This window comes from Phytophthora sojae (genome assembly GCF_000149755.1).
Source record: "Phytophthora sojae unplaced genomic scaffold PHYSOscaffold_7, whole genome shotgun sequence".
Classification (NCBI taxonomy): domain Eukaryota; phylum Oomycota; class Peronosporomycetes; order Peronosporales; family Peronosporaceae; genus Phytophthora; species Phytophthora sojae.
The window spans coordinates 3,481,306-3,506,123 of NW_009258121.1; the positions used below are offsets into that span (position 1 = coordinate 3,481,306).

Below are 24,818 nucleotides of genomic sequence, written 5' to 3' on the forward strand. Positions count from 1 at the left end.
CTTTGCTCGGCCTAAATTGAGGAGCTCGATCGTCGTCTGAAGCGTTCGACACTTGCCCAGCAGCGCTTATAGTGCCAACAGCACCTCAACTCAGCCCGTCGATCCATGATCCTTTTCAAAGGGGAGAAGAAGCGTCTGCAGTACAGGAGAGCGCTGAACAGTTGAGGGCACAGTATTGGCGTGTGATTTCGGTGGTGGCAATCGACACCATCGTCACTAACTGCTTCCTCAAAAGTTGCGAACGTGCTCACAATGCTGGACGTGATGAAATGGGGCACCGCGCAGCTAGAAGCAGCAGCGTGGAGCTGCTCATGGGCAGGCATCCCAATGCGCCAACCCATATCAAACACCAAAGCACCCAGAAGTTGTGCTCATGGTGATGGCCAGCGCTGCCAATGAGGCCAGAGGACAGTCGAACACGCGTGCGATGAGTGTCCGTTACGCACCACGTGCGACCTTTTGCCGTTCGTCCCGCGTGGCTCGATTCATTCTCCATTTCCAGCCCCGGACCCACAAAGTCTCCGATAGTCCTACATACAGCACGATACCACCAATGCAGTCGGGGCTGGTGCTGGGCGCTTTGAGCTTGGCGCTGGCCGCGAGCATGGCCGCAGCGGAGCGGGCCGACAAGTTCATCGCATCTCGCTCGGGCCTGAGCCCCTGGGTGGACGTCGACACGCCCGAGTCGGCCTACAACATCACGTCGTCGCGCGGTCAGACGTGGACGCTCATCATGAGCGACGAGTTCAACGTGCCGGGCCGCAACTTCTCGCCGGGCGACGACCACCTGTGGACGGCCCTCGAGATGCCCGACGGCGTCAACTCGGCCCTCGAGTACTACAGCGTCAACATGACGGACACCGTGACGGAGTCGGACGGCCGCGGCGTGTTCCGGATAAAGGTCATGGAGGAGGAGAACATCTCGTACACGGTGTGGAACACGTACGCCAAGCCCGCGGGCTTCGAGACGCACAGCATGTACTACCGCGCGGGCATGGTGCAGTCCTGGAACAAGTTCTGCTTCCAAGGCGGTAGAATGGAGGCCGTGGCCAAACTACCGGCCACGCTGAGCTCCAGCAACCCGGACGTGGGCAACGAGAAGGCCCGCGTCAAGACCAACGCGTTCTACCCGACGTGGCCCGGCATCTGGCTCATGGGGAACTTGGGTAGAGCGCTCTTCTCCCAGTCCACGAGTCGCATGTGGCCCTGGAGCTACAACGAGTGCAACGAGAAGCTCAGCTCGAGCCAACGCATCAGCGCGTGCGACGGTAGTCCGGGCCACGGCCTCAACCCCCACCAGGGTAGAGGGGCCCCCGAGATCGATCTACTGGAAGGGGGCGGCATCGCCATCTCGACGAGTATCCAGGTCGCGCCCGGGATGCCCGACGCCTTCCGTATCATCCCTCCCGCTGCCAACGACACGAGCGCGTACTGCGTCTACACTGGGGACTGCACGACGGTGGGCGCCAACTTCCCCGGCATCCCCAAGAAAACCTACGACGCTCGAGGACACGACAGTTGGTACCAGGGGCTCCGGTACGCGCCCAACACGCTCTGCGCGCCCGACGGCAGCTTGATCCAGAACCCGGAGACAGTGATCGCCAACATGAAGAAGGGCATCACCAGCAACACGTGTACGGGGGTCAACACGTGTCCGGCGTCCAAGGACGGATACTCGGATCTCGAGCTGATTGACGGCGAAGGAACGAGATACTGGGGGGTCAACGACGTCGGAGGCTGCATGCCGGTCATCAACGGGTACAGTGGGGCCTTCCTGTGCGACCCTGACAGCTCCAACAAGAAATGCTCGTCACCTCTCGGCGCGGAGGAGTCCAAGAGATACCTCATGGAGCCGTTCGAGTACCAAATGGACGCCATCTCGGCCAATTGGCCCGTCCAGCTAGCGGCGTACACGAGCTACGTCAAGTACCAGGTCGAGTGGGTCATGGGGTCCGAGGGGTACATCCGCTGGATGCTTGAGGACGTCGTGATCTTCGAGATCCCAGCCGAGAGCATTGAAAACATGCCGCAGGATGCCGCCAAGTCCAACCCGAAGAAGATGATGCTGGAGGAGCCCATGTACATCATCTTCAACGTCGCGCTGTCCACGAGCTGGGGCGCCGTGCCTCCAAACCCCGGATCCCCGTGCCGTGGTGATGGCAGCGACGCCAAGATTAACGCGATTTGCGACGGGTTCCCCATGTACATGACCATCGACTACATCCGCATCTACCAGGACCTCTCGGACAGCTCCACCATGTCCGTCGGCTGTGATCCTTCCACCCACCCGACCAAGCAGTGGATCGAGGACCACATCGACGAGTACGAGACGGCTGACAACAAGTGGATCGAAGTCCACGGCGGAGCGAACTGCAAGACGGACCGCGACTGCACCGTCAGCACCTCGCACATTCTGACAGGCACGTGCAACAGCAAAAGTCGTTGCGTTTGTGGATCTTCTGGTGCCTGGGGCGGCCCACGCTGCACGATGGCGCTAGCTGACACTGCGAATGGCGAGGGCTTTGGCCCACCGACTGTCGTCTCGAGCCTGTTTGGCGCCTTTATCATCATTGTCTTCGGCTATGTCGTGTACAAGATCTTGAGCCAGCGGAGTAAGAAGGCGATGATTGTGGGCGCTGGTGTCACTGGACCTGTGATCCTGTCCAAGATCGAGATGGACGATGTCCCACGCTCGAACGCGAGCGGCTCTGAGGACAAAGTGGTCTAGACTTTGTGGAAAGAACGGCGCGAAATGAAGCACAGGGTCGAATCACAAAGAGTTAGCGTGCACGACTTCCAACTAAATATTATTTGCATTCCAGATAGCCAACCTCTTGTTGAAACCTGTTGATTGACGAGTACCAAGAGAGGTTTGCTGCGAGAAATAGCTAGCAGAAGCGATCGAAACTCAACACAAGGGCATCTAGCAAGCACACACCTGTAGCATTTTTTCACTCGCTCCACTGGGCGATCATTCGGAATCACCATCGTGGAATGTACCGGACAGTATCTTCTCTTCCTTGCCCTGCTCTTGGCTGCAGAAAAAAAAAAAACGAAGTTGTCAGCAACGAGTAGACACTACCCAATAAAATGGATACGTACTTGGACAGCTTCGGGATGGTCACATTGTTGTCGAGCTGGTTCTTCGACTGCGCCTTCTCTCTGTCAACGTTTGGCACAAAGTCGCGATCAGGTCCAGCAAAGATGCCCTTCAAAACACACACACAATAAAATAAACCACGTTAGCTTCAAGCCCGCCATTATTCTCAACGGCAGATAGAGAGACATATACCGTGGCGACCGGGCTGACAATCGGCGCCTGCACGAACGGGTTCTCCGTGGCGTTGTCTCCAGTAGACCCTTGGAAGGCGTTCCACGTCGGCTGGTGCACAATGACGGCCGGTTTTTCTACGACGAAAGTAACACAACAAATCCACCAGTCAGACATTATCCTCCTGTAACACCACCACAACCCCCACAACATCCACGTACTGGCAGCCGCAGTCTGCAGGCCGTGCAGCGACTGCCGCACTTGAGCCTTCTCACTGAGCAGCTCGAGCCTCGTGCGTTTGGTGTCCTGCCCTCTGTCTACCACCAGGCGACTCTCGGAGCTGTACGTGTGGCGGTTGGGCAGCGGGGGCAGGAAGCTCGGCACGTGAGGTGGGAGCCCCTCTCGTCGTCCGATCTTGGCCTGCTCAATGGTGTTCCCCGAGATGTCTCTCTTCCTGGCCGGGAAGGCCGGGACATCTCTCGGGAAGGGTCTCTTGGCCGTCTCCAGAGTCTTCACCAGGTCCTTAATCTCCACGGGGGCCGGCTCCAGGTCCTGCAGGGCTTGAACCACGTCCGTGGCCTTGGGTTGAGTGCGTCCTGCCAGCTCGGCGATGTCCTTGGCCGCCCCGCCGATGCGTTGAATATCTGTAAATTATATAAAGTGTATACATGATGTATACTTGTTAGTGATAGTTTACCACCATTATTGCAAGTAATATATCTACGTACACTTGGCCAGGATCTCCGTCAGGGCGTCCGCCGCCGACTTCTGCACGGCGTCGAAGCCCACGCCTCTGGCCACGTGGGCCACGCTCATCACCGACAGGTTGCGCGCGAACAGGTCGCCGCTGGAGAGGCCCGCGGCGCCCCCGAGCGCGTCCACGCCGCCGCCGTCCGCCTTCTTGCTCATGCTCACGCTCGTGCCGCCCGGGGTGGCGTGTGGCGCCTTGCGCGCCTCCTTCTTGCGGGCCGCGGCCTGCGAAGACGCCGCGCTCTTGGCCTTCGTGGGCGTCGGCGCGCCGGCCGCACCAGACGCGGGAGTACTCGCGGTGACCATTATTGTTGAGTGACAAAATAGCGCGGTGTTCGGGTCGGTATTTTACCGAAATTTATTTCCGTAACTTTAATGTACACATTACTGGTACATTACATAACGCAGTTTCCAAGTTGAAGTGCTGATGTCGGAAGTGCTTGGACTGTCCTCTGGTCATCGGCGATTTTTGAATCAAAAGAAATGTATCGGTTCGTTGGCGTGTAAACTATTATTCCTGTCGACATGTAAAGTTGGCGTACCGTACTTGAGCATCCAGATCGGACGAGCTCCGCAGCGTACGCCGCTAGATTGATGCACGCAGAGGGGTCGTAGCATAGCATGTTTGACGGCATTGACATCCTGCAACATTGCTGACATTGTTCGTATGCCTGAAGTACCGTACGCTGTCTTTATTGTGGAGATTGACTCCTGGACCCCGGCGCCGCGGTGGAGTCATCTCCGAACGGATGAATCCGCCATCGTGCAGAGAAACCTCTTTCTATTAGTTGCAAGTGATGAATGGCACAATATATATTGGCTGCATTTAATGCAGATGCCTGGATGAACTGACTGTCTCGTCACTTGGAGCGCGAAGATGGGTCGCCTCCGCAATGGTAATTTGGCCCATTGGGCATTTTTTTTATCGAGTCGTTATCACAAATGCCTCACTCGATACAACGCGGGAAACGACGAGGTAAAGTTGCTGCGGTTTGTTTATAGCCGCCACAGGTGAAATCCACTCAAGAACAACCATCGCCTGCAATCTTTACCCGTTGAGCTGTGTAGACAGCATGTCTAGTTTAACCTAGTTTACTCCGCAAACATGTTAGTGATTTTCACAACACACTTACTTACAGTCGGTGTTGTTTGCAAAACGCGTTTGTATGTTTGCTGCACTATCACTAGCAGATCAAATTAACAGCTAGTAGCTATTAGCTACTGTTACCTGTTGTCGAGGGGTTATCCTACTTTTGAGTACATTTCGCAGACTTTCGAGTAATGAGTAATGTGCTCTCCGAGTACGTAAACTTCATTTAAACTCGTGCGCTGCGTCAACTTGAAACTATTGACTAAACTCTAAAGATGTTGCTTGTTGGGATGCTATTCGAACACAAATAACTGCTACAAACCCTTCAGGGCAAAATATCTTTTTGTTTTGTGCTAGATTACGCTTGAATTCTATATTAGCTTACGCTGAGCAGTGCCATGACTGCACATGGGTCGATGATAGCCGTTTGGGTTCGCTCGCACCAAGAAGGAGAGTTCACAACCAGGGGCGGGCGGACCTACAGGGGGCACCGGCCCCCCCCCCCCCCCCCAGATTTTGGGAAGACATCACACTTACCCCCCCCCCCTATTTCTGAGCTGTCGGATCGAGGTACCGTAGCATCTTAGTCCTAGGCGTCGTTCACTCCTGAGGGTCAGTTGTAAATTGACCAGTAGGACTGCCATTTTTTACATATGGCTACATTACACATGACTTTATTATTAGGCTCTATTCCGTTTAAAACAAGGCTTTCCAGCACACTCGAAGGCCGCCAAGGAACTTCCGCGGCGGAGCGCCCATGAATCAAGGGAAATGACAAGAAAGGAAAGAAAAGCAAGACGTACCTACGCGTGCCGGTAAGCTACGCGCAGAAGATGAAGGTTCTCGGTGGTCGGCTCAAAGTCTCTATTGGATCTTATTGGGGACGCTCCCATCACACATGCGTAGCTTCTTGGAGCTGCCGCTGATGGAGAGCACCGCTTGGTACTCGACCTTGAGGCCGTGGCCTGGCGTCACCTTCTTCATCTCCTTGTTCATGCTGGCCCACGTGTTCTCGCTGCTGTGGGTGCGGCCGGGCACGCCGCTGCTCTCAAAGAAGTGCGCGATGCTCACAGTCTCTCCAAACAGGTGCTAACGCGGGTCCTTGCTGCCCACGACGCCAGCGAGCACGGGGCCCGAGTGCACGCCGATGCGGATGTTGAGGTCGGGCACGCCGCAGTTGCGTCACAGCAGCGGCAGCACCGCGAACATGTCGGTGGCGGCCGTGACGACAGCGACGGTAGCGAGACGAATAATTAGCAGTGCAAGCTAATTTGAAATACATGCTTTGATAAATATTTGATGTACAGTCACTGACTGCACATCAAATATTTACTGCCAGTCAGCTGGTGACGCTTGTGATTTGCAATCAGTGCTTGTGCAGTGACGCCTAGGACTAAGATGCTACGGTACTCCACTATTTTTGAGCCCCTGTTTTTGGCCCGGCCCCCCTCAGATTTTGGTTCTGGGTCCGCCCCTGTTCACAACAGATGAATCGCTACGGCAGCAGCGAAAATCACTGGCGTGCGTGGATCTTGCCGCAGGGCGGAGCCATCACATGGATATGATGCCTTCATATGCAGCCTGACTAGCGTTTGATAATTTCATGCTTGTAGACGAAGAGGGGGCATTGATTTTTGGAAATACGCTGCGCTACCTCAAATGCCGCAGTTACGAAGACCAGTACCGACGTTGGATACAGCACCAACAGCAGAGAATTGCAAAACGGAGAAATTGGGATGATTTACAACGGAAAATGGTCAGAATCGCTAAGAAGATTTTACTGGAGAGCTCGGTCCAATGTACTACACACCAATGCCGTCAAGAATCGCTTTGATAGTAGATGGTTGGCTTCATGCGCCACGTGCGACGAAGTTGACACACAAGACCATCGTTTTGGACTCATTGAACCCGAGTGTGAACATGTTCAGAAATTGACCGCCAAGCTAACAACTTTGCATCGCTCGTTAATATCCCGGCAATGGGTACCGGATCAGGATATTTTTCTACTACTTACTACTACTACTAAGTACCTGCTATAGCTCACGACATTGGGAAATCGTGTGGCCTCGAGCAGCGGGGACCCTGGTGTGGAAACGAACCTAGCAAATTTTTATGGCTGACGATGATTCGAGCAGACAATGGCATGTGGTTAAACCCTCAATGGCTTGACTGGTTAGGAGATCCTGCCGCGCAGTCTAAAGACCCCAGATTTCTCCAGCTCCTGGGAAATGAAGTCGAATCAAATCGACCACGGGGATCTTCGCGATGCATGATACCTGTGGGGCTGATAGAGGCGGTGAGGTGCTATCACACACAGATTGGCTTATATCACGCGTGCCTCACCCAGTGGACCCCCGGTTGGTCAGCTATTTCATTTGAGCGCAGTATCTGTTTCGATCAATTTCCGGGCCTGATGGGATTATCGCCACCACGTGAAATCACTACTTGGTGGATAGATGATATCTACCTTCCTCGCCCTGAAGAATGGTGGGAAAGTTTCCAGCGCAGCTATGAGAGTCAGAGTGGGGAATCCCTACTGGTGTATTGGGTCGTGACGTACTTTGGCTCACCAGGGCACATGATACTTGAGACAAGCGACTGTGTTTGGACTGTGAAAATACCGGCAAGCCAGCTAGCAATGCGTACTGAGGCATTCGCTGTGCAGCGGCGTAGCTGCACCATGGCAGACGTCTTCCAAACAAATGAACGCACTATTCTAATCGTTGTTTTCACACTGAACGGAAATGCACCCTCTATTTCAAGTAATTCGAAGTCGTATTGGGAGCAGGCCCTCGGCAGTGATGAATGGATTATTGACCTGCCACCAGTGGAGGAGCGAGACGGCAGTCAACGACGACATCCCTGCTTTGACTGGTTTGGTCATGATAACGAGAACGCTCAACAACCCACGTGGTGGACTACGGTTCGACAGCAGTTGGATCGCCTTCAGCTAGCCGTCTGCGAAGCCCCTAAAGGATGGCAACGGTACCCCACTATGACGAAAGGAAGCAAAGTATGGTCAGAGGCAGTGTCCTATACTATGGGGCAGGCAAAGGTGTTGCATGAGTCGATTTTCTTGAGTACCTGGGTTACCCTCCGAGAGTACTGGGAGTACAGCTGCACCATTGATGCTAATGAACGATCTCAACGGCATTGCCAAACGCTTTTGAGGGATGTGAACCTGGGAATCAAGACGAGACGTCAGCAATAGGCTCAACGAACTCAAAGCCAACTGTCCCGCCGCCTTTAAGAACGAAGAGACCAGATTTATGAGCGTGGCGAACGCTGGCATGAGCAACGAAATCACCAACTTGGTACCAACGGCGCGACCTAGCTTGTTTGGTGTCAAGGTCTTTACTTTACTGGATATATGCATATGACCTGGGCAGCACTGGCGACGCAGTCTCTGCGACTGTGTGATCCGTGCTGTCATGTATGGGCGACTACCGTGGGCGCGTGTTGTTCCAACATGCGATCCGTAGGCGAGGCTGCAGCAGAGCGCAGTATCGGGTGTAGTTAGCCGACTAAACCGCAATAAATATATAAATAAATCTCTATTAGCTTAAATAGTTAAAAGTTGTTTAACTCCACAAACATGTACCTTTTTTATTTTTTTCTTAATGAGAACTGGGCCGGTTTCCTAATAATTTGGTTACCTGTCATAGCTTTGCGTTGGTCACTTTGTATTTCTGCTATATCAGCCCCCGCGAAGTCCTACATACACTTAGTAATCTTAAACCTTATATATAGCACTTGTGCCGATTTTCGTGAAGACTCAAATGCATAACGTACATGTATTGGCACTTCGGACTGTAACTCGTACGACTTATCGAGCACGACTTAAATCGTACTAAGTACTCGAGTACGAATTGCTATAAGTCGTGGATGGTCAAGGAGCACTAAGTAGTGCGCATATGTCATCTCCTGCAAGATTTAGCAAGCTGGATTAGCATCCTTTTGGCACTTTTAGAAAGTGCCATTTCCGAGCCAAACTGGCTTCGAAACACAACTTGAGCAACTTGCATTCAAAGCCACTATGATTTACCACTAAGTACGAACACCGAGGGCAAACTGGTTGCAAAGCACAATATACGCATGTTAAATTCGTGAATGGGCCTCGTTCTCCCGCGAGAAAACTTCTACAAGTAAGTATTGTGCTTTGCAACCAGTTTGCCCTCCTAATTACTGCACTAGTTAGTATTCGTAAATCATAGTGGCTTTGAATGCGAGTTGCTCAAGTTGTGTTTCGAAGCCAGTTTGGCTCGGAAATGGCACTTTCTAAAAGTGCCAAAAGGATGCTAATCCAGCTTGCTAAATCTTGCAGGAGATGACATATGCGCACTACTTAGTGCTCCTTGACCATCCACGACTTATAGCAATTCGTACTCGAGTACTTAGTACGATTTAAGTCGTGCTCGATAAGTCGTACGAGTTACAGTCTGAAGTGCCAAAAAGTCTGCAAAGCACAATACTTAGTACTGTAACTAACAGTGATAGAGGCTGACCAGCACAACAAATATAGGAGCAGCACAAAACCGGCAGGTTTGCACAAAGCGTGAGGTGGGCAAAAGCTACAGGACGGGGTTGTTGCCTTTACTTCCCGATTCTCCCGAAAGTACCGCCCCCCAACACCTAACTTCCCCTCTCCTCCCCTCTCGCCACTGTGCCCACCTCGCACGACTGGCAACCGCTCTGCAGTGAGATCTCCGAACATGATGCGGACACGCTGCTTCCGGGTATGAAGGCCTTCAAGGCATCCAGGAGACAGCTCATGCCCTGCACCGCGTGCGCCTCCGCCATCGTGCATTTGATGCGGTACAAGAATCTGCTGTGTGAGTGCAAGCAGTGCAAGGCGGTGGCCCCGTTCGCGAAGTGCCCGTGGCGTGCCAAGGTGCTGATCTACCAAGAATCGAAGACGGTGACCATGAGTGAGCGTGGTAAGCATTTCTCGGCGGCGAATCCTCGCCGGAAGCCCACTATCACACGGGCGCAACGCGCGTTCATCCACGACATGCGAGAACCTCACGCCGCTCCACATTCTGCATACGATGTCGCGCAAGTTTGGACTGCGCCTAGAAGATCTACCTGAGCTTCGCAAGGTGCAAAACTGTGTGAGCCACTACCGGCGCACTAAGCTCGGCGGCAATGATTCCGTTTGCGACGTTGCTGCCCACGTGGCTGCACATTCTTTTACCGGCAGCGAAGCCGAGCATGATGCCGTTACCTTTACGCGCGATACGGATGCCCGCGGCAAGTGCATTACGGGGGACGGCTCGGACAAGCACCCTTTTGTTGCTGGCGTTACGACGAAGGCACTCCTGCGATCGGCCAACTGCGACCCGGCCTCCGTCATTCTGCATGTGGATGCGACGTTTCAGCTGGACCGGCTCAGCTACCCAGTCATCGGCGTCGGCCTCTCAGATGGATCGCGAGCGTTTCACCTTTTGGCTCTCTTCGTTACGTCGCAACCGGAAGAGAGGCACTTTACCGATGCATTTACCGCGTTGCGGACTGTGTACGCGCAAGTGGCTGGTGAGGCAATGCGTGTGCGCTATGTGATGGCAGGTGCCGACGTTGCTCAAATCAATGCCGTACAGAGCGTGTTTGGGATCGACTGCACGTACACGTATCTCATGGTTTCTACCACGTGATCGCAACAGTACGGGTTGCCGTGAAGGAGCGCATGAGTGGGGTTCACGGCGACGTGGGGGCCGAGGTCTCCAGTGATACCTATGATCTGCACTTCTCGCTTACTAAAGTGGAGTACTTGACACGCAAGGAGAAAGTGCTGTTTGAGTGGAACAAGCGCCCCGAGCTGGATGCGTTCCGCGAATACATGAAGAAGCTGTGGATAAAGGGGAACTTTAGCAACTGGTAGTGCTATCTTACGCCTACGGGGTTCGCTACTACTAATAGCCCCTGCGAGACCTTCAATCGCGCGTTCAAGCGTGACTACACGCAGAAGCGGAAGCTCAAGCGTGTGCTGCTGCTGCAGCAGATGCGCGACTGCTGTCGCCATCGGTCCATGGCGGCCATGCCGTTCCTGCAGCGGCGGAAGTCAGACAAGCCCCTCCAAGCTCGAGCAACGTCGCTGCTCACGGGCGGGTACCTCCGTGAGCACGTTCATGAGCGCAGCAGCATCGACTTCTTGATCGACGATACTAACGATGACATCTTCAACAGCACGTTGCCTGCCACAGGCGACGGGTAGTTCAAACCGCACCACACACAGCATGCACCTATTCGCCAAGAACCCGAGAACTCAATCGCCGAGGTGGTTCTCGGGTTTTGAGTAAAGTGCCTATGTTTTGATCATTTTGGACAAAAAACAGACAGAGTCAAAACCGCGTAGTTTGACCAGCCCCTAATCCGATAGCGACTGGCGCGCTCTTACACCGTAGAGCGCGCCAGTCACCATCGAATGTGGTGAGCTTGTCTCAGATGCCTTCAGTTCGTTTTTGTCGAATGCATCACCTGGTGGGACTCAACGCGCAGACTGCCAGTGTACCCAATTGCCGAGTGCCTGCAGGTTGCGGTTAACACCTCACACATGTAACAGGATTACACGCACAAGTGGCTACAGTCACTTGTAACTCTAGCAGACACGACGTCTGTTAGAGGTTCGAAAGACTTTCTCGACCTTGGTGTAGACACACCAACGGCTACATACATTTACGACTACCACGACGGGTGGTCCATAGAGACTTAGGACTCCTATTGACTGAGAGCAACATCTTCTAGCCAATGAGCGACATGCATAGCATTGTAATTCTGCCAACCAGCCGATGGCAGATTCCTATCTTAGAATATTACATTTAGAGGAAGTCAGAAACATAAAACAAAAATAGCAGTTCTCATTTTAACCCAAAACATTATTTGGATCGTTTATTTAGATTAATCTATACTCGGAGGTCCGAGTATAATTAACTCTAATTTAAACCAAGCTACGCTTCCTCGTAGACGTGCGCACACGTGTAAGCTAAAGTAGTGACCCAAAGTAGGCCCACTACACCTGGTAGCACTTTGTAGTCCGTCCAACGACCGACTACCTGAGTTCATACGTCACCGTACGAACGCGGCTGAGAACCTTCCCATGGATACAGAGGTGCTCATGGAAAGCTCCACTACGCCTGCAACGCACGTTGCACGCGCTGACTGTCCCCACCTGTCGGATCCAGAGTGGGAGGCCCTGCAACGACTGTCAACAGTCTTTGGTGAGGCGGCTGTAGCTACGATGCTGCGTACGCTAACGCCGACAGAGCAACACGGTGTTGCTCTGGGTCTTATCCTGAAGGAGCAACGCGATGTTGCTGCTACTACCGCTGTGCCGTCCGTGACGACACCACGCGCGCAATCGCTAAAGCTCAATGTGAGTAACTATGTCGGAAGAGAGGGTGAACCTCTCCTCCGTTGGCTTGTCGAACTCGACACTACCATTGCGGCTCGACGTATCGTCGACCCGTTGTCGAAGGTTGCCTTCGCCATGTCATGTCTTGGCGGACGTGCAAGAAGTTGGGCGTATGGCGCCGACTCTCGGATCCTACGTGCTTTAGCACGTACGAGGGTTTCAAGAAAGAGCTCAGACAAGCGTTTGAGCCACCGCAAAACGAGTTCCGGTCGAGGGCGGAGTTCCTCGACCTGCAGCAGGGCAAGCATGATGCCCATGCTTACGCTCAGAGAGCACGGTACTTGGTATCGAACATCGTGACCAATCCGATCGACGAGGCGAGCAAGGTCGTCACGTTCAGGAAGGGGCTGAGAGATGGGCCTGTGAAGACCTATCTCTTCCGTGAGTACCCGAGTATTCTCAAAGCTGCAATTACTCTTGCAATGCAAGAGGAGTTTAGCCTGCGGCAGGCCAAGCTGCATGCACATGTGCCGAGGCCACAGCAACGCCCGGTAGTGAGGACGGGAGGCCCAGAACCCATGGAACTCTCGAGTGAGATTCATTCTCACTGCAAGAACCAAAATGACAAGCATGACCTTGTCATCCTGAACGTGAACTCGATGAAAGCAAGCGGCTCTCTCCGTGCGTTAGTAGATTCTGGCGCGTCGAAGAACTTTGTTCGACTGCGAAGGCTATCAAGGCTTGACTTCGAGGATTTAAAGATACCTCGAAGTATGTTGGAAGTACGACTGGCAACGGGTGCCGTCGTGAAGACCGAGAAGCGCATGGTACGCGTGCGCTTCACGTATGAAGATCAAGAGTTTGTCGAGACCTTTATCGTCCTGGATCTGGACGATAAGTTTGACATTGTATTGGGCATGCCGTGGCTTGCACGGCATGATCCGGTCATCGATTGGGAGAAGCCCACTCTCGTGCGCTTCGGTCGCGACAGCGGAACAGTGAGCGATGACCCTGTTGCCGCTATGCACGCACCGACAGGTGCGCGCGACTCCCCACTCGAGCCAGCGCCTAATGCCGCTGTCCCGGAGCGCCCTGAGCGCGCGCGAGCACGCGCGCAAGAGCAGCTAGCGTCGGTGTTGCCGCCGACAGCTAATGAAGGAAATGTGTTGACGTCGGAGGTCGACACCCGCTTTTCAGCGAATCAGGAAGTGTCCCCGGCCTCAAGGGGCACGGCTGACGCAGGCGAGTCACACGCCTCAGCCGTGGAGGCTGACGCGAATCTGATTGGATCAGGTCTGGCCAATAATGTGACGTAACGCCGTCGACTCCGGGAGGCGATGGATTGGGTGGATTTGATTCGTCGGCTCGGGGAGCCGATGCACCCTCCGTAATGGGGGTCTCCGCCAATAACAGGCGTCGAGGTAAGGATGGCGTGAGAGCCGACGCTGCAGGCGGTGCGGATGGTTGCAAACGTCCCGCACTGGAAAAACTTGCATGCTGTCGTGCAGCCGGGCTGGACGACGAAGCGCCGGGCGACCAAGCCGGGCTTGAAGTCGCTCGCCCGCGGGATGGACCCGCCGGCGGTACTAAAGAAGAACACCCGTCCACGGCTGGGCCTGGACGAGGTCAAGAACTAAGCGGAGCCGGGCTCCGCAAAACAAGAAGACGGCGCATGCGTAGGTCGCTGCGCAAGTCTCGGCCCAGGGCCGAGACGCTACAAGAAATGCCTGCCGGGCAGACGGAGGCTGAGAAGCCGGACGTCGAGACGCTGAACGTCTTGACGCGTACCTGTGCCGGGTTCCAGTACAGGGAGATGACTCTCGCTAACCCTCCGACGCAGGCGTCGGAGTTGACTTTGATTCCAGTCATGAGCTGGAAGCGCTTCGCGCGTGACTTGCACGATGGACGCATCGAGCAAATATGCATTGTCTCGGATGCCGAGAGAACGAAGAGCGAGAATGAAGAACTGAGGCAGTTCTTCATGGAGAGCACCACTGAAAGCGAGGACACTCTCAGCGCGAAGACTAAGAAGAAGCGCTCTGAGGAGCAGAGCTGGGACTCGCTGAAGACGAGTTCCTTCTATGAGATTCTACGGGAGCACGCGGACGTGCTTCCGGAAGAGATCCCTGCGGAGCTTCCGCAGGATAAGGGCATCCAGCACGAGATTAATCTCGTTCCGAGCACGAAGTACTGTGTCACGTGGCAGTGGCCACTGCCGCGAGAGCAGGTCAAGGCGATCGACAACTTCTTTGAGAGTCGTCGCAAAGCTGGACAAGTGCGGGAATCGAAATCCCCGCACAGTGTTCCGACGTTCTGTGTCAAGAAGCCACAGGGCGGTTGGCGCATCGTTCATGCGTACAACAAGCTGAACGATGCGACGATACCGGCGCAGACACCGATACCGCGAAAAGATGTCATCATCGATTCGATGGCCAGGAGCACTATCTACAGTGCTCTTGATCTGCGCGATGGGTTCTATCAGATCCTCATGCGTGAGAGCGATATCCCTCTCACGGCAGTGAGCATGCCGAGCGGCATGCTCTGGGAGTGGTTAGTGATCCCGCAGGGTCTGAAGAACGCCCCTGCGACCTTCAACAGGTGCGTGACGCACTTGTTGCGCTCGGTGCGCGACTTCGCACCGAGCTACTTCGACGATGTGTTCGTCCGCAGCCGAGCTGCGGACGGGATGAGCGATGTTGAGATGCACAAGGTGCATCTCCGGAAGCTGCTTGCGCTTATGCGGAAGCACAAGCTCTATGCGAACCTGAAGAAGTGTATCTTCGGGGCGAGCGAGATACCCGTGCTCGGGTGTCTCGTTGGGAAGAACGGTGTCCGCCCTGACCCTGAGAAAGTCAGAATGATCAATGAGTGGCCGACGCCGTCGAACGTCAAGGAACTGCGGCAGTTCCTTGGCTTGGCCACGTACTTGTGCAAGTACGTGAAAGACTACGCGGGCACGATTCGCCCGCTGTCACACCTCCTGAAGAAGGACGCCGAGTGGATTTGGACTGCTGAGTGTCAGCAGGCCTTCGATGCAGTCAAGCGGGGCTTGACGGAGGCGCCGATCTTGGCGGTGGCCGACCAAGATCGCCCATTCCACGTTGTGTGCGACGCATCCGACTTCGCAATCGGATGTGCGTTGATGCAGCACGATCACGAGGGCCGTGATCGGGTCGTCTACTACCAATCGCGTCAGCTGAAGCCCGCTGAGCGTAACTACCCGGTACATGACAAGGAGCTCCTTGCCATGAAGTACGCACTCGCGAAGTTCCGAGTGTATCTACTCGGAAGCAAACCGTTCGTGGTCTATACGGACCACGCGTCGCTGCGGACGGCTGTGAAGTCGCCACACATCTCGCAACGGATGGCGAGATGGCTCTCATTCTTCGCAGAGTATAACTTCCGGGTTGAATACAAACCCGGAAGACTCAATGTGGTGGCCGACGCGCTTTCGCGTCGACCTGACTACGCCACGACGGATGCCGACGTCAATGGCATTGATGCCATGCGATCGAGCACCCCAACGTCGTCACTGTTGTACGACGTGAAAGTCGCGTACGCGCACGACGCGGACGCAAAGCGCTTGCTGGCCTATGGCTCAGCGTCTTCTGACAAAGCTTGTCAGAAGCTGCCGAAGCATCTTCGTGCCAAAGGTGTGCAGTGAAGCGCGGGTCTCGATCCGACACAATGTCGATCGGCATGCCATGGTGTTTGAACATCATGTCAACGAACAGACGCGCCGTCTGTTTCGCAGTCACTTCAGCGGGTACCGCAGCAAGATGTACCATCTTGCTGAAGCGGTCAACAAAGACCACAACGCCCGTGTTCCCCTGGCTGTCCGGGGGAAGACCGAACACGAAGTCCAAAGACATGGATTGCCAACACTCCGACGGAGTCGGCAGTGACTGCAAGGGAGCCTGCGCGAAAACGGGTTATTACTCTACAGTGCAGTCGACGATAACGCGGACCGCGTTGTCGTGCCCAATGACCATGACCTGCGACTCACGATCATGTATGAGTATCACGATGCACCGACTGCGGGGCATCCGGGCCGTGAGAAGACATACCTACTTCACACGCGGGACTTCTACTGGGCCCACCCGTATAAATGGGTGCGCAAGTACGACCGTGCTTGCGAGGTTTGTCAACGTGTGAAGCCTGTGCCTTTCGCGCAGGCTCCCTTGCAGTCACTGCCGACTCCGTCGGAGTGTTGGCAATCCATGTCTTTGGACTTCGTGTTCGGTCTTCCCCCGGACAGCCAGGGGAACACGGGCGTTGTGGTCTTTGTTGACCGCTTCAGCAAGATGGTACATCTTGCTGCGCTACCCGCTGAAGTGACTGCGAAACAGACGGCGCGTCTGTTCGTTGACATGATGTTCAAACACCATGGCATGCCGATCGACATTGTGTCGGATCGAGACCCGCGCTTCACTGCACACCTTTGGCAAGAAGTGTTTACACTTCTTGGGAGTCAACTTTCGATGTCGACTGCGGACCATCCGCAGACGGACGGGCAGACCGAGCGCGTGAACCGCGTGCTCGTAGACGTGCTTAAGAGCTACGCTCACTCGTTCCAACACTGGAGCGAGTGCCTGCCGATGGCGAAGTTCGCCATCAACAACTCGGTGCATGCCTCGACCGGGCATACAGCGTTCTACGTGAAAGCCATCAGGCACCCACGCCTCCCGAGTCTACTCGGGATGGTGGCTCCTTCCTTAAGTGGGGAAGGATCTACGACTGCAACGCAGCAGCCGCAGAATGCCGCTGACACTGGCACAGTGTCAGCCGCGACTACGCGCACGAAGAACAAGCAGCACCCGTCTGTGCAGGACACAGACGCCGACAAGAGCAAGAAGAAGAAGAAGAAGAAGAAGAAGAAGAAGAAGAAGAAGAAGAAGAACGGGTCTGTGCAGGGCGCAGACACCGCGAAGACGAACGCAGAGGCCGGGCCTACTGCTAGAAACGAGCTGAACGAGTTCAGCTCGGACGCAATCAACTTCGTGCAGCGCAGACAAGCCGTCATTCGGTTTGTCCAAGACGCTATTGCAGCTTCTGTCCACCGACAGAAGCTGAACGCAGACAATGTTGGTAGGGGCAACACTAATGAATTCAAGAAGGGTTCATTGGTTTTGTTAGTAACTCAAAACCTGCCTAAACATGCAATTTCCGACTTCGGGGCGAGCAAGCTCGCTCCGCGCTTCATCGGGCCGGTCACAGTGTTGGCACGGCATGGCAACGCCTACACGCTAGATATTACATCTAGCGTGCGCCTCCATCCGACCTTTTACGTCGGACGGCTGAAGCCATGCCGGCAGCACGAGCCACCTAGCTCGGCTGGCCCGAAGCGGAAGCCCCAGCGGGAGCGAACCACTGCTCCAGCGCGTGAACGCGCTGGGCCAAGCGTGCGACGCGACCTCCCACGTCAACAGAGATGTCCGACGTGGTCTGCGAACCCTGAGCGACTTGAGCCCGTAGGATCGCCACCTCCTGCTTCAGAGCGGCGAACTCCCGGCTCTGATGCCGTTCCACAGCAGCGACCCGCTCCTCGAGCGTCGGGCCAAGGTCAACCCCAGGTTGACCATACCCGGGGCGAGTTCCCACCGCCGCCGCCTCCGATCCGCGACACCCGCGGCTCAACACGCTGGATTGTTGAGCGTATTGTGAACCATAGTATCCCAAAACGAACTGGCAGCCGGTTCGTTATCGTATTCGTTGGAGAGGGTTTCCGCCCCACCAAGATACATGGGAGCCGCGGGACGTCCTGCTGCAGGACGTTCTGGAAATGGTGAGGGCGTACGAAGCTCACCACGCACTACCGGCGCGAATGTAGTGCGAGCGCTGTAGTTACCTGCAGCGCCCGGAGTTTCGCGATCGTCGCGTTCCTCGCGTGCCAAGAACTCGACACGGAGATCCTTGAGACTCGCAGGTACACGAATCGTCGTGTACCCGTTTTGGTCGCGTTCGCTCAAGCGCGCCGCACCCGGAAGATACAACGTGCACTGTTGGCCTTCGGGCACAGCGCATCGAATACCAGCGTCCACAGAGGATCTGTGGAGCTGCCCCAGCCTCCTGCGCGTCGAAAATGTCTCAAGGCGTTCACGGGCATGCTTAACCCGCTCGCAGTAAGCATTCGGCTTCTTGTTGAAGTTCTCAACAAAAGCGTTCCAACTTTGACAAAGTGCCTGCCACTCAGGCACTTTGCTGCGAGAAGAAGTCTTCTTGTGGAGAAGTATCGGAGCTCGTGGAAGGGCCCGATGTAATAATCGCGCCTTTGATTCGTTAACGGATCAAAGTGCTGCTCCTCCGCCACAGCATCATCGTGGATCCCGCTGCATACGTTCAGCGGAATTTCATTTGGAGGCACGGTGTTGCCCACACGGTCTGCGATCTCTGACGCAGACGACATCCACGGATCGCGCGCTGCCTGAGCAGCGCGCGGAGAGCTTGAAGGCGCCACATTACGTGGAGAGCTTAAAGCCCCAGCAGCGGAGAGCGGAGTTTCGCTCTCGCCGCGCAAACGCTTCGAGCTTGAAGCGTCCGAATCGTCTCCTTCACGAGGGCGTCTCGACCCGGCATGCGGGTCGAGACTATCACTGTCGATAGACATCTACACTATCCTGAATCAGTGTTGGCGCCTCAGAGTAGTTACTACACTCCAAGGGATATGGCGACGGCGTTGTTTGTATCGGGACCCGGTAGAAGATGCGACGGCAACACGGGCGGCTGCGGTACTACATAGCAGGCTTCGAGCGGCCTACCTGACAATCAGGATCAACACCACGGCAATGAATGCGCCTTTGCCTTTGGTCGCGGCTGCACGTGTCTGTCACTTGGCGTTGAGATCGCCCTCGGCGGAGACGGCACATATCCCCCATCCGACTGTTGGTGCCAAGCGCACTTTGCTATTCTTCGACGGTGGATCTCGCGGAAACTCAGGGCCAGGCGGTGCGGGAACGGTCATTGTGCATTGGACGGGGCGACGATCACGCCCCGGGTGATGTGGATGGCTAGCGTCTCTTACGCGTTAAAGACGACTAACAACATCGCTGAATATCGTGGGCTACTTAACCGACTACGGTATGCTGCTAGGTGCAAGCTGTTGGGAGTACACGTCGTCGGTGACAGCAATCTCACTCTCACGCAGTTATTGTGAACTCCGGCCAAATTTCCCAAATCGCGGCGGTTCGGAGACCCCGCTCCAATCGCCAAATACAAAACTCAAGTCGTTTGCCTAATCTCCCGGCCCAAACCATATGGTTCGCATGTCAAGCCCGATTCGTACTTAAACGGGCGCTTATAACCAATCCTAGTGGCCCCGGAGATTGGCCGGAGATTTGGCTCGGGTGGTTCAACAAACCGCCCGCGGAAATTTGGAACAGAACACACAATACGGAAGCGGAAAACGCCTCGAGCCAAGCACCTACAAGGGCTGTATACACAATGCCGACTACTAGCGGATCGACTGATGATGTCCTCCTGGTCTCATCGTTTACGCCACTTCAACAAGACGGCGGACGGATTAGCCAACCTGGCCATGGACACCAAGAAGAGCACGCAGGTAACCGCTGCAGACGTAGCAAGCCTGCCTTCGCGCTGGGCATCAGTCATCGCGCCCCTCCAAGCGTACGTAGATCACTGGATGGACACTCACCCGGATCAGGAGGACGGATGCCGGGCCTCCGCTCGTCGTGGCGCACCTTAGCTGGTACGCATTTGCTGGCACCAGTAGCGGTAACTAGCTAACCCTCAGATGATCTGTAAGCATCAGAGGGTCAGGCATTTTCTAGGTCGTTAGGGACTCTAAATGACTGTAATGTACATCAGCTTAAAACGATACGAAACGTTTTTGTCGAATGCAGATCATCATGTTTTCGTTGCCGTCATACGATGGAACAGTGAACCATCAACGTTGTTGCTATCTACAGTACTTACTTAAGTACTGTACAGTATGCATTGCAGGCACTACGCTTTTTATGAGCTCTTGTGACGTGCTGGCGGAGCTCTGGTACTCCTCCACAAGGCGGGCCACCAATTGCGAGAGTATGTCAGCAGCAACTTGCTGTTGTTCACAAGCCGTAGGTTGCGTTAGGACTCTGTCGTTGACTGTACAGTGCCAATTTTGACTTTCCTTTCTCACAATGCATAGCGTAGAAAACGAAAGGCTCCCTCCATACAACTTTGAAGATAACACTTTGCGTGATGAGTACTGCAACCAGTGATCTCATCAACCATGGATCTCATCAAGTGATACCGTCATACTGAAGATGCTAAATGGGATTGGTTGGTCACCGTATACTTACTTGGGTGTGAAGTTTAGGGCACCCAGAGCCGAACTGTGCTATGACTGCCACTTTGAAATTCGCCGCCCAAGTTGCAGGTAGTACCGGTAATCTCATTTCCAACATGCCGGCCGACTCCCAACGGTCCTGCAGCGCCAAATTGTTGGTCGTCGTGATTGCTCTCTTAGCATGCGCCTGTGGGCTCTCGGGGGCGGACACCACCATCGCCAATGTTGCTCCCTCGTACAGTCTTCACGGGCCCGATCAAGCTCACGGACACACCAAGCGGCAGCTACGGTGCCACTCGCTGCTAGCAGTGGATGAAGATGCTGAAGAGAGGGGAATCGCCAACAACCCCAGCGTTGCAAAAGTTCTCTATAAGCTGACGCCGAACAAGCAAAAGGCTGCTGAGAAACTGTTTAAACGGCTCAAACTCGGCAAAAACACGCCCAGCATTTTCACGAATGCCAAGTTTCTGAAGTGGGAGAAAACTGTGGCCAAGTCTTTCAAGACGAACCCCGAAGCGGCAGACATCGTCATCTTGTCGCCCCTCCATTCCGAGGAAAGTAAGTCCTCCACTGTTGCCACAGTATGACGCGTGCTAGGCACTTCCATGGCAGCGAATACCATCTTTACAAGAGCTTCATCGCTGTAGTGAGCGTGCAGCGAATACGTCATCGCCTGCTTCAACAACCTGTCGACTGGACCCTCATTTCTCCGCCGGATGATGAACGAGACCCAGCTGCAGAATTCCGGCCGGACGAATATATTATCGTCTCCGCGGTCCACGAACGAGACCCATCTGTGGAGTTCCGGACTGGTCAAAATGTTGTCTGCTACGCGTTCCAGTCCGAGGAGCTTGAGTGCGTCGGCTGCCGTTTTCCCGCTGCTACCGGTAGCCCAGTTCGAGAGCTGGGCATCCTGCAGTCGTGCAGCAATGGACTTCGTGGACGAAACTTCCTTCGCCGCAGCTAGCATTTTTACTAGGGCTTCGTCTCCATAGTGAGCTTTAATCGTTAAATGGAGTAGAGCTGTTCAAGCTTTTTCAATTGGACGAGGCCGGAGACACGATTTTCCAGAGTTCCGCCTTCAGCAACTGGGCCTCGTACGTTTCCGAGCTGAATTCGAAGCGTTCAACTGACGCCGTGCTTAGAGACACTATATCAGTGCTGCTGAAGCGGTTTGAGGAGCCGGATCTCGCAAAGCTACTCTTTACCGCAAAGCACAGGGCAGTACGCGACGCCGAAATAAATATTATCAGCGATTTACAGAGACTACAGTTCAAGAAGTGGCAAGAGCAAGGTGAGAGCACTGAAAGCGTGGCTACAAGGTTGCTGACTATCGGTGCTGACAGGAGAAACCGAGGTATTATTGGCGATTACAACAACTTTCTCAAAGGAATCAAATATTAGTGGCACCCTAGGACGTTGGCGAGGGTGGGGAGGAAAATGAAAATGGCTTTATGGGGGCGCTAGAGCCAATTTCATCTGCGGATAGTTTTCGAGAGCCAAACAAGACTACTTCTTAGTACTTCTCTGGCCCACTTAAGAAACAACATTCGGCATTAAACCTCAATTCGATGTGGACCACATGTCACATATGATTGGGTATAATCAACCGTTTCATCTTACTATTGGCCAAAATAAAAGGGTCTGCGCATGTCGAGATAATCGCGTAGAAAAACCTCAAAACTGTAGCCCTTCTAAGGCCCGTTCTCAACCGGCCGCATGCGGCCGCACCGCATCGCACGGTTTTGTACAATGCGGCCGAATTGCGCGCCCTACCCGCATGAGCTTCCAGATGACATCGGCCAATTCGAACTCGAAACATACCAAAAGCAGCAACGCGAAGTATGATGAGTTTTGCCGAAGACTCGTATTTCTCGATGCTAGCTCATACCAACTGAAAACAATATATGAACAAGTACTTGTACGCCTGTAGTGGATTAATGCTAAATACGTATCCGACGTACCAGTAGATGAAAACCAAACAGCAAGAATGCAAGGCAACTCACAAAAACTGTAATGAAAACGGAAACTCGTTAAAATTTCTAAATCGGCCATCGATTGTGAAGCTACACGCGCTCTACGCTAAAGGAATCTATTTTGCTTTGTGCAGCAAAAGATTACGCACTTATTTTTCTTCATTATACAGGTGGGGTTAACTTCCAAGTAGTTTCTGTAGGATAAGTTGACGATCCACTCATTGAGCAGCTCCACCATATCGCTGTAGGTGGACGGTTTTTCTTCACACTGCTGGTTGACCAGCGTAGTAGATCTTTTTGTATCGCTTTCCTTATTGTTGTCTGCGCCAGGTTTTTGCTGAAGATGTTTGCAATATGCAGAAACACAACAAGTTTTTCGACATACTCACATTTTATTTTAGTGCTAAACCTCTGTTGACTCAAATAAAAAGCTCTACTGATGCCACCTAACCGTGCCTTTCGCCTCAGCACGCCTTCGCCGATATCGTGCGGGCATGGAGGTATACGTTAGCTCGCTTGAAACGTTCAAGTTGAAAGCCCAAACATCATGGTTGGCTGTGGATATGGGCTGTTTGTCATCATAAATCAAGAAAAGTTAGCAAGGTCTCGAATGCATAACAACAATCATCTCCATAGGCACTGCAGCCGAATTGTTTGCCCCCTATATATGGTATGCACGTGCTGGTAACTGTCGGCAGCAGTCGCAGCTATTAATTTTTATCTCACGGTACACGATAACATTTAACTCTCACGCACACGACTCCGTCAACCGATGCATGTTATGACTACATGTATATTGGCTGATACATAACTTCCAATCGTAGGGCATGAAACGCTAGTGCATGTTGATCTACGCCTGCTAAAGAGCAGGTAGACGTAGTACACGCTTCCCGGCGGTGGGGGTTCTACATCTAAAGGTAGTTTCCACTACCTGGAACATGTATCTAAGTTACTTCGAAATAGATGTAACATTACACGTTCTGTACGATGCACTCAATAATAACACGAAATCGTGTACATGTATGCCGAATAGAGTAGCGGGCCCCTTTTGTGTTAGCGTCCGCTAGCACCAGCGGCCCGAACACCTCGAGTAGAAGCTAAAATACAAGGTTGACTTCTTTGGCAGTCAAGGAGTCAAATTGACGCCTTGTCGGCTGTTGTCTGATAGGGTACTGTACAGCAGGTGAGTCAATAAGAGCGCTCTGATTGGTGCTGCGGCGTGGAACCCCTACTCACTCTCGTGCGGCAACTTCGCCGCATGCGGCCAACACGCCGCATGAACGCCTATTTTTGCATGCGGCCGCATGCGACCACCTACCCCACTAACCAATCACAAGTCCTTATTTCGGCTCATGCGGCCTCATGCAGCGAGGAATTCCAGTTGAGAACGGGCCTAACTCGTCTCCAACAGTCGAAACCGAACATAAGGGTAAAGCCGTCACTCACGATTACGGTAATATTTTATTGGCACTTGTTGCTGCACCCGTCTACCATATGGTATATTGAGGCGAGGCGGGTGAACGCCTTGATCGTCCAGGTGTATAGCGCACTATGCCGGACCGAATCGGTTCGGAGTACCAGAGATATCCGCTGCAATCCGGTAGTCCTCGGAGCACAGGATGTGAACCGGGGGCCGGGAGGATCGCTTGGACTTGGCGTGTGTCCTTGTGTCAACCCCTATAGGTATCGTTTACCTTTGGCGGACCGGACTTCACCGAGTGAGTTGTTGTAAATACAGAATCGAGTCTGCTGGGTGTGTTCCTGAAACAAACTACACCGAATGAACAGAAAGTCAGACCGAATCGAAGGGACCACAGTCAGATCCACAATTCAATATAACCAACACACAGAAATACAATGCCGAGCTAAACGTCACAAAATATACAGCCACCACTTATTCTTTAAGACCCTTGGGTGGGGGGTCTATACGCCAGTCAACTTACGAGCCGTCACCCAAGGCACTGGTCAACCCTGGATGCACACTCACTCACGCGCACCACCCTCACAGAATGAGGGAACAATACAAAATATAATTCAGTCCTATCACACAGTAGTCAATCAATTCGGTCTGGGGGGGTGACTACCTCAACCACCAA

The 24,818-nt window shown here is 53.8% G+C and overlaps 7 protein-coding genes across 7 annotated transcripts; 4 read left to right on the forward strand and 3 right to left on the reverse strand.

Moving 5' to 3' along the window:
* Window positions 1–553: 553 nt before the first annotated feature.
* PHYSODRAFT_514893 (hypothetical protein) lies at window positions 554–2,728 on the forward strand (the record flags this gene model as incomplete). Its single annotated transcript, XM_009534594.1, has 3 exons — window positions 554–1,536; window positions 1,792–2,395; window positions 2,519–2,728. 3 exons carry the CDS (start codon window positions 554–556, stop codon window positions 2,726–2,728), a joined length of 1,797 nt encoding a protein of 598 aa, XP_009532889.1.
* Window positions 2,729–2,974: 246 nt separating this feature from the next.
* On the reverse strand, window positions 2,975–4,279 carry PHYSODRAFT_415093 (hypothetical protein; the record flags this gene model as incomplete). The annotated part of the gene is made up of 5 exons (XM_009534595.1): window positions 2,975–3,035; window positions 3,103–3,209; window positions 3,293–3,408; window positions 3,493–3,915; window positions 4,000–4,279. Coding segments are annotated over 5 exons (987 nt in total), but the record flags the coding sequence as incomplete, so codon positions are not given.
* A 5,570-nt stretch (window positions 4,280–9,849) lies between these two features.
* PHYSODRAFT_249049 (hypothetical protein) lies at window positions 9,850–11,322 on the forward strand (the record flags this gene model as incomplete). Its single annotated transcript, XM_009534596.1, has 4 exons — window positions 9,850–10,048; window positions 10,188–10,643; window positions 10,772–10,985; window positions 11,028–11,322. The coding sequence occupies 4 exons, from the start codon at window positions 9,850–9,852 to the stop codon at window positions 11,320–11,322; spliced, it is 1,164 nt and encodes a 387-aa protein (XP_009532891.1).
* A 6,462-nt stretch (window positions 11,323–17,784) lies between these two features.
* On the reverse strand, window positions 17,785–19,066 carry PHYSODRAFT_336980 (hypothetical protein; the record flags this gene model as incomplete). The annotated part of the gene is made up of 3 exons (XM_009534597.1): window positions 17,785–18,100; window positions 18,202–18,660; window positions 18,744–19,066. The coding sequence occupies 3 exons, from the start codon at window positions 19,064–19,066 to the stop codon at window positions 17,785–17,787; spliced, it is 1,098 nt and encodes a 365-aa protein (XP_009532892.1).
* A 405-nt stretch (window positions 19,067–19,471) lies between these two features.
* PHYSODRAFT_373097 (hypothetical protein) lies at window positions 19,472–20,041 on the forward strand (the record flags this gene model as incomplete). Its single annotated transcript, XM_009534598.1, has 2 exons — window positions 19,472–19,577; window positions 19,839–20,041. Coding segments are annotated over 2 exons (309 nt in total), but the record flags the coding sequence as incomplete, so codon positions are not given.
* Window positions 20,042–20,862: 821 nt separating this feature from the next.
* Window positions 20,863–21,333, forward strand: PHYSODRAFT_286993 (hypothetical protein; the record flags this gene model as incomplete). The annotated part of the gene is made up of 1 exon (XM_009534599.1): window positions 20,863–21,333. One exon carries the CDS (start codon window positions 20,863–20,865, stop codon window positions 21,331–21,333), a length of 471 nt encoding a protein of 156 aa, XP_009532894.1.
* Window positions 21,334–21,524: 191 nt separating this feature from the next.
* Window positions 21,525–21,755, reverse strand: PHYSODRAFT_376734 (hypothetical protein; the record flags this gene model as incomplete). Its single annotated transcript, XM_009534600.1, has 1 exon — window positions 21,525–21,755. A coding segment is annotated over one exon (231 nt), but the record flags the coding sequence as incomplete, so codon positions are not given.
* Window positions 21,756–24,818: the final 3,063 nt, after the last annotated feature.